Here is a 9,667-nt window from a genome sequence, read left to right as displayed (position 1 = left end):
GGATGAAACATGATGGCTACAGGTCATCCTGACCCTTTGGGTCTGATAACCTAATAAATCCAAACCAGAACCCCTAACATACGAGTCTCAAATGAAATCATATCAAAATTACTCCTTTTCTAAATAATTCAGTTGTTCCCTCTCCTGCATGGCCCTGCAATGCCACCCCAGTGTGAGGTTATACACTGCATTTTGACGTACCAAATTTAATCAGAATCTTCCAAATTCATATTCTGTATTTTCAAATTGTCCAATTTTGTAAGATTAAAAAAAAGGAAAACAGAATATTTGAATTCCTTGTCATTATACTTTCAAAATAAATGTCATAGGATTTTATGAAAACAAATTAGATCAAATGTGAAGCTGACTGGCACATTTCACTGTTTGATTTTGAATTTGTTTGTTTGAGGATTTAATTCTTTAACATTAATTAAGGTAATTTGAAGATGATATCTTCCGACACTTTGACAACTCAGAGATTGTGATGAGCCAAAAACATAACATTAACTACTTGTATGTATTTTAAAAATTTGTTTATTTAAACATTATTTGAACAATTCTTGTTCATTTTTTATGTGTTTTAATCCTGCGCCAAGAATCAAATTCCCATCATTGCTTAAGCACAAGACTGAATATGTATGCCTGACATATTTCAATGTAAGTCTGACATGTTTCATTTAAACTTGGTAGGCACAGCAAGTGTTTGCTAAAAATCATTTTCCATTCACTAACAATATCAAAACCATTTTTATTAAAAATGGGGAAAAGGAAAATTTCTATACAAAAATTATGTTAAATAAAGACTTTTTAGAGACAAGGAAAGTTTTCACCAAAATTAAAATAACTGAACTACAATTTTTTGTTTTTTGCATGAAGTTTCAAGGAGCAAACTTACAGCTATCCATTTCTACAATGAATACTATAAGATACCCTTGCTTCTTTGTCACTATCAGTAAATATTTTATTAAAGCTGGACTAGACATTGCTTCTACTACTCTATATCACAGGGACTTGTGTGCCGAGTTAACAGAAATCATGGAAGGCAGCTGTCATCTCTTCATCACAGGGATTTGTGTGCTGGGTTAACAGAAATCATGGAAGACAGGTGTCACCTCTTCATCACAGGGACTTGTGTGCTGGGTTAACAAAAATCATGAAAGACAGGTGTCATATCTTCATCACAGGGACTTGTGCACTACATTTCTAACATCAAATCATAACACTTGCACACAATAAGTTTATTTTATTACAAGGAAAGGAAAAGCAGATTGGCCCTAATGAACTTGATCATAAAACATATTGTGGTGTGAGTGTAAATGACATTTCAAACTTGGTTTGCTACAGTTGAGGACTTTTACTACATTAACAATGTGATCAGTACACAAAATCTGACAGCTGGAAAATCAGACATCCTATGACATTTATTACAGTTCTTCTGTTATCTCAGCACTTTCTAACTAATATATCTCACTGGTAAAAAATGTTAAAGTAATTCTGGGACTTATATTAAAACCCTTCAGCATTGACAAGCCTTTTTGCATACACTGAGCTCTTACACACTTATGTAACATATATATGTAAACATCTTTCAATTTCAAGTTGACAACTTACAGGCATCTAAGTCTTTTTGATTGTCTTTTAGATAGTTTACACATGTCTCCCATCCATACAATGCAAAATACAAAAAAAAAAAATAATAATAATAAAAAAAAAATTCAAAACCTGTTTCACTGTCAAAGCATTTTGAGACACAGCTCTGAATTTAATACAATGTGGTAGTGCAATGCTTTTTTTCATAAGATCATAACACTTTGGCTGCATATTAGACTTCTGATTCAGATTTTCATTTTACAAATGTAGGATAGTTTAAAATATTTTTTTACTTATGATCATGCAGTAAATGCACAATATGTTTGCTTTGGTATTGAAATATTAGTGTAATAATATTTTGATAAAATAATGAATATCACTGCAGCATTAATTCATCATTTTTATATGTTCTTATATCATATATTTATTTATCCAAAAAAATAACTTCAATTTAGTGAAATTGTTGAACAGCTATCAAAGTTTAAAAATCTTTCAAATCAAATAAAATTGCATCATAAGTAGAAATTAATTCTAAATTTAGAAATTATTTGCATACATTTTTTATACATGTAGTACATGTCTTATGAATTATTATATTATTTTTCCCTCAAACCTCTTTGTTACATAATATATTTCACATAATATATTATGTAGTCTTTAATACTATATATGAATGTAATCTTAATTAGAGTGACACAATAATTACATAACCAACAGTGATTTAAACTTGAATCAACAAATCTAATCAAAATCCATCATCACCAGACATCTGAAAAGTAATGTAGCCTGTATATGGACAGATCTACGATAAAGAAAAAATTACAAAATCTGTTATTCCAAAAGTGAAAACATCTCCGAAAAAGAAAAAATCAATACTTGGAAAAGATTTCTTCACAACACAAGTAAACATTCTGTCACAGAAACATCAAATAAAGAGAAACGGTACTTTTTCACCTTATCATTTGAATGGTCTAATCTAAAAGTTCTACTTTGTACCATTTTAATCTTAAACAAAAAAAGATTGAAAGTTCATTCAGTATTTTTTTTTTTCAATTTTCTATTGATATCAGAGTCGAGTCAGGTCTCTTTATCATGTTTTCTCTCAAACCTCTTCCTTCAGTGGATTAATTTTTCAATAAAGGAGTTTAATTTATCATCTTCTTGAAGTCCGATGAATTTATCAAGGACTTTTCCATTCTTTATTCCAAGGACTGTTGGTACACTGTTTACCTGGAAAACAAACAAGGAAAAATATAATGTTTAAAACAGGTTATCATAATCTCTAGAATCTTGTGAGTTGAGATACAAATTTACTTACTTGAAAATGAATAAAACTAACACTTACTTAATGTTCTTGCCTTCTGTTTTGCTGTCAATTATTTACCAATGATAAATCAGAATTAAAAATCTGTCTATTCCTTTAAATAAAATGTACGCCTGTATCATATAACAGATTTTGTGATCAGAAATAAGCAAGTTGGAAACATGTTTACTTAACTTGCAATAACCCAAGTAGCAACATACAGTATATGTTTAGTGTCTGATTTGGCACAATACTGGTTAAACCAGTTTTATCAGGAAAATATATGTGGAATAGTTGTGATATTTGTCAGGTATTAAACCTAAAGAAGTCAACAATTATTCTATAGGGGATGAATTTTAAACAAGTACAAAACTACTATTGTAGCAGCAGAACATCGAAAGGTAGGGGTTGTGTTGTTAAGTCATTGATCAAGGGGCACAACTGCAATTAATTCATGTGTAAGATTACTGATGGACTAATGGATAGATTCCATAATTTCCCAAGTTGTGAAAATCATCTCAGGCCGAATTTTCAATATGCAAAATCCTTAATAAAAAATACACAGATTAAATGTGATTTTCAGCTTAGGTCCACATATCTATGCAGTATTTTCTGCTAAATTGCCTAACACTAAAAAATGAGTGCAATGTCCTGTTTTATTCAATACTCAAAAGCCAAGTACAAACCATTCAATAGTTAACACTGCCTTAATTATCTCAAACTATCTTGTTGTTTGTTTGTTTATTCCTTCTGTTTTGCTTTTTTCTTTTCTCTGTTATCTATTTTTTCATTTTGTTTTTGTTTTTTGTTTTTGCTTTTGCTTGGTTTATCTCCCTGTCTATAGCCATCTGTGTTCATTTGGAGACAAAGTTAACTAGTAGCTGTAGGTGGCTACCTCATTAAACAACACACTGGAAACACTTTGCATTAAAGTCAAGTGTCTTGCCCGCTAACACAACCATTACAATACAGAAGGTCAAGGAGTTCTGATTTCTCTATCTGAGAAACAAAGCCTACCCGAGAATCATTACCAAGTTTGATGTTTTACTGACTGACCTATCCCCCCGTCTCCCATGTACATCCAGAACTTCCTTACCCCATATTCAATAGCCAGGTCTGTGTTGTCATCCACATCTACTTTTGCTAAGGCAATCTTTCCTCCTTTGCTTGAAACAAGGGATTCCAAACGTGGTCCTAACAATTTACATGGACCACACCATCTGAAAAAAGGCGAAACAGTAAATGGTATGAGAGCTATAAGTTGTTCAAATCAACTAACAGGAGATCCAAAGAGTCTTGGCAGTCTCAATCAAAAAGTCCAAATGACTAGAATATTGATAGGAACATGTATCTTGTTCAAGACACATCAGTCAAAACTTTAATGTGCATTACAAAATGTATCAGTTAGTAATTTGGCCATTTCTACAACTCTTACTTACAATCATGGTCAATGTTGTGACATCAACAAAACTTTTCAGATTAAGCATTACACTTACTTTTGCAGTGTTATTATTTTCTAAGCATATACATGTACTTACCAATGTACATGTCCAATGTTGTAATTTTCAACAAAAATGACACACATGTACTAACGCTGCACAACACCAAATAAGTAAAGGGATTAAGCACTCCAAATAAATCCTTAAATAAGATTGGAGTTGGTATATACAGACTAACATTATTTGATCTGTGGGAGAGCAAGATCCAAGATCAAGTTTAAGCACATAAAACCCATTAGATCCCCATTCTACATTTGTAACAGGGTCTATCTCTACAGTTTAGACTACTGTTTGGCACATCCAATCAATTTTAACCAATGTCCACAACAAACTCTAGCCTCTAACACTCAACTCTAAACTATGGCAATTATGACCTGGACTAAAAGTAAATGGATTTTTCCACAAAATTAGCATGGCTTTCACATTGAAACACCTTTTCACCAAATATTCTGCTTCTTAGACTTTTGGTTTACCAGAAGTCTTTCACAGGTTTTGACAAATTTGACACCTGTGACCTTGAAATAGGTTCAAGTTCATTTCTTTTAGCAAACTTTGTCAGGTTTCATCCAAGAGATCTACCTGCCAAATATCATGCTTCTAAAACATTTGGTTAATAAGAAAAAAATGATTAAAGTCTTGTGACTTTGAATATGGGTCAAGGTAATTTCTTTTCATAGTATTCGTCAGCCTTCATCCTAGAAACCTACCAGCCAAATACCATGCTTCTGTGCCATTTTGTTAATCTGAATAAACTGTTTAAGGTCTAACAAATTTAAGCCCTGCGATCTTGAATACATGTCTTTTCGCAAACCTTGTCAAAGTTTATACTAGAAATACATCAGCTAAATATCATGATATTTAAGTTGCTTAAAAGTCTTTACAAATTTGACCCCTGTGGTCTTGAATTTAGGTCAAGGTAAATTCTTTTCCCAAATTCCTTCATCCTTTATCTCCTGGTTATACAGAAAAAGACATTTTAAGATTTTAACAAATTTGACCCCTGTGACCCTGAATGTCAAGGTAATTTCTTTCAGCAAACTTTTTCAGACTTCATCCCTGAGACCTACCAGCCAAATATCATGATTCCCACTGTTGGTTTACTAGAAGTCTTTTACAAATTTTGACAAACTTGATCAACCCACAAAATATCATACTTCTATGCCTTTTGGCTAATCAAAAAACAGCTTAAAGGCTTTAACAAATTATTCCCCTGTGATCATGAATATATACCATGGCCATTTCTTTTTGCAAGCTTGATTGTGCTTTGTCCTAGGAACCTACAAGCCAAATACCATGCTTCTAGAACTTCTGGTTAATCAGAAGTAGACATCTTAAGGTTTTGATAAATTTGATCCCTGTCACCTTGAGTTAGGGTCAGGGTCCTGTCTCTTTGTGAACTTTGTCAGGTTTCATCCTAGAAACCCATCAATAAAAAAAACATGTTTCTGCAACTTTTGGTTAATCAGAAGAAGTTATTTTAAAGTATTGACAAATTTCGCCCCTTGTGGGCAAGGTAATTTCTTTTCGAAAACTTTGGCAGGCCTCATCCCACATTCTACTAGTCAAATATCATGACATTTCCCTTATTCATTATTGAGAAGAAGTCATTCAAATGGAAAGTTTACGCTGAAAAAATGGGGAAGGCCACGCCATCCCATAGCATAAGCTCACTTGGGCAAATGACCTAAAAAAAAACACAAACCAATCACTTACGACGCATGAAAGTCCACAATGACCGGGACACTACTTTCCATCACTCTTTTCTGGTAGTCTTCTGTATCCTGAACATTGAAAGCTTCAAACTTGGTCTCTACTAAACACTTTCTGACTGGTGTTGTGGACAAATATTTTGGTGCTGTGACCAAGATATTCTTCTGTGTAGACCGTTGTAACACAGCATAAGTCATATTCGATGTCCGCCAAGGTTTCATCTGTGCTCCTAGTCTGGAGGATATACGGGCAAGGTAACGACTAGCCATGATGATATTTACTTAAAAGGTTTCCTTGTTTTATAACTGAAAAAAAAAGAAAGTTTAGAACTCAAATATAGAGAAAACAATTCTTGAGGGTACCAAAGAGGGACATTTTTTACTAGATTTCTTGCACGTTGGATTTTTTTCTACTGTTTGTAGCATTCCTAATCAATTCACTACTTCCATATTTGGTGTGGCTTGCTTGCATTTAAGTTGTTTGATAGCAATTCCTTTTTAAGTATAATTTGCATATAAACTGTAAATTAATTTTCCATAACAGTTCATTGAAAACATATTTGAATAGCTCAGCCAATGAAAATTATTAAGTTATATGTTTATCGCCTTTGGGATTTCAAGTCACTTAGAAACTTAATCAGTAGATTAGTAGATAGATTCAACTACAAGATAAACAATTTTATGTCTCGATATCACAGGATTTCTCTGGATCCAACACGAGATATTTAAAGTTACCATGAATCAGGCATCTGTCAAAATGTCTGATATCTGGTCCAGAGGAAAAATCCGATCAAGAGTCTAGTAACAGCTAAGGTCATTTGGAGATGGCGTCCACAAATTAAGAAGCCACTTTAGAGTGTAATCTTTGTGGAATGTTATTTTTACTGGCCTTATAGAGGAAAGAACTCATATAAGCATTGTATGTGTGAGTGATTGCTTGACAGTAGAAAGCTGGAGTTTTCTTTGCTCCAATACCAGACATTTGATGGACAAAATCTGTGACTAAACACCTCAGTAATTTTTAATAAACCTGAAATGTATAACAGCAGATGTCCATGTACCTGTAGTATAGATATGGACAAGTTATATGTGAAAAGGACACCTAGCTGATAATACAGTTACTATTTCTATCTTTCTGAGTATGATTGCTGAGGTTTGTTTCTAATTACCACCATTCAGGTCCTATGAGATCCTACCCTCTTTCCATTGGTATCATATAATATTGAAGTTGACTACAAGTACATAAGATGATAGACATTTTGAGGAACATAGGAACCAGAGGCCAATCAAAATGCAGACCTTGTTAATAATGGCTAGAAGTACTAAAAACAATACATGGTCACCTTTGTTTCAACCAAGAGTCTTAACGAGACAAATATACAAAAAGATTATCTTTCTATACTCCTTTAACATATGAAGCCACCGGCTGGCTGATTTATTACTTCATTAATGTGGTAACTATTACAAGGCGCCTGTGATCATGGTGTCCACATCAAAAATGGACAACGAATTTAGTCAGCTGGTAAAACAAAAATGCAAATTTTGGTACTTGCATCCCTTTATCCCAATGTTCCAATGGTGAAACATGAAAATTATCAAAACACCTCATATCTCACTTTCTTCCATTACATGATCCATTTTCATTGCGGGTTATAAATTTTTTGCACAGAAACAGTGATACTTATTTGTAGATGACACAAGGAGTGAATGATGCCGTATTGGATGGACTCGCTATAGAGTTTGTTACTAGATAGCGAGTGTACGTGGGTACTGAAAATACATAAGGTGAAATTTTGTTCAAAAATGGCCTGAAATTGAGCAAAAATGGAATGAATATCAAATTTGCCTGCTTACATTATTCATGATACATGTTTTTTGATCTGTACAAAAAAACGGACCCCACCTATAGGTTTACATTTACCCTTCACTGCAGGTATTTGAGCAGTATCACATATATAGCCAGATTTGCCAGTGTTCCAGTACCTGCACACATATATATATATATATATGGTCAAATTTTACTATTTCAGGAACTGGAACACTGGCAAATCTGGCTATTATTGGCAGATTTGACTATATAGTCAAAATCTGATATATGCATATAGGTCAAATTTCAACAAATGAGCCATACCTGGTAACAATCCTGGTGTGCACATCATAAAACATGGACAGTAAATAAACCAAGATACCAAGTAGGTAAAACATGTTTTTTTGTCATATTACGTTGAGTTGGTTGAATTTTTTCATCGCAATTTTTAACACTTGCATCCCTTTACTCACACCTCATATTTCACTTGCTTCCTTCACACAATTCACATTCAATGCAGGTTATAATTTTTTTCAAGAAAACATAATGCTGAAAGTGTATCTGCTTATCTGCAGATGACACAATGAATAAATGATGCCATAATTGATGGACTTGTTATAAAGTTTGTTACTAAATAGCAAGTATAGTTAATTATAATTATTACTGTCTTAACGGCTCGTCAACACACAAAAGGTCATTAAGGCCATAGTGTAGTTGATACTGAAATTATGTAACGGTGAATTTTTTTAAAAACTCGCCTGAAATTGAACAAATATGCCAAATAACATTCACTTCACTGACTTGTATGATTCGCCATCCATTTGTTTTGATCTGCACGTAAGAAATATGACCGGACCTCACCTGGACTTTTTACATTTGCCCTAGAAACGTAAAGTCAGATTTGCCGTGCTCCAGTACTTGTATCTAGCCGATTACATAATGCGTTCTGTTACATAATTTATATACTCATCAACATGTTCCATTTGTATGTTTTTGTTGCCAGAAATCTTGGCACAGGAGCTCATAAATCAATTCTCCGATGTGAATTTTGTGACAAAAAATCTGACGAAATTCTTGCAGCCGATCTCATAGTGTCTGAAATATGACAAGTCTTTGTATTTCAAAGAACTGTCATCGTTGTCGGACATGATAATGTTCTTTAAGAATACGAAAGCTAGACTTCTATAAAGAAACACTACCATATATTGAAGTGTCTTCCTTGGACCGGAGAAAAGAAATAGAGATGAGATTTTTACCTGTGTTCTAATCTCCTTCACGAAATTTTACCGGAAGTGTGTACTACGTCACAAAAAATGTGCGCCAATCAATCGATCGGAACTCATCTAGTTTTTACTTTGAAGAGATAGAAATAACTCAGAGGTCTATCAAATGATAGTCAAAATTACGTCAATCAATTATTGAGAACGCCCCCTGACAACGACACCAGCGTGCTTGGAGAATATAGTGTAAATAGTGGGGAAGATTTTACCTTTCTCTCGCTGCGTCGACGGTTGCAGCGGCAGACACGAGTTGACCAGGTGCACGAGGGATGTGAGGTATGCTTCCTTCAACATGTGTGGTATCATTCAGTGGCTTTGACGCTATTTGATTGGCATTTTGGCACGCTCGTAAAATTGCAGTGTTACATTAGTAGTCGATTTGATCTCGATGATCCATGACACACACGTATGATCTTTAATTTCTCAATTTCCAATGTTGAGGGTATTTGATATAGCTACGTGTAACCTACATTTTGGTT

General features: G+C 33.6%; 1 protein-coding gene across 1 annotated transcript; it reads right to left on the bottom strand.

Annotated features, from left to right (window-relative positions):
- Positions 1-2,093: 2,093 nt before the first annotated feature.
- LOC132551604 (thioredoxin, mitochondrial-like) lies at positions 2,094-9,183 on the bottom strand. The gene is made up of 4 exons (XM_060215774.1): positions 9,165-9,183; positions 6,106-6,407; positions 3,990-4,113; positions 2,094-2,820 (listed from the first exon to the last, which is right to left on the bottom strand). The coding sequence occupies exons 2-4, from the start codon at positions 6,369-6,371 to the stop codon at positions 2,707-2,709; spliced, it is 504 nt and encodes a 167-aa protein (XP_060071757.1). The 5' UTR covers positions 6,372-6,407; positions 9,165-9,183; the 3' UTR covers positions 2,094-2,706.
- Positions 9,184-9,667: the final 484 nt, after the last annotated feature.

Source organism: Ylistrum balloti, unplaced genomic scaffold (genome assembly GCF_031769215.1).
Source record: "Ylistrum balloti isolate Yb309-2 unplaced genomic scaffold, AGI_CSIRO_Ybal_v1 Utg370208, whole genome shotgun sequence".
Lineage (NCBI taxonomy): Eukaryota > Metazoa > Mollusca > Bivalvia > Pectinida > Pectinidae > Ylistrum > Ylistrum balloti.
The sequence above is the reverse complement of the archived record's forward strand: the minus strand, read 5'-3'. Positions and strand labels throughout refer to the sequence as shown.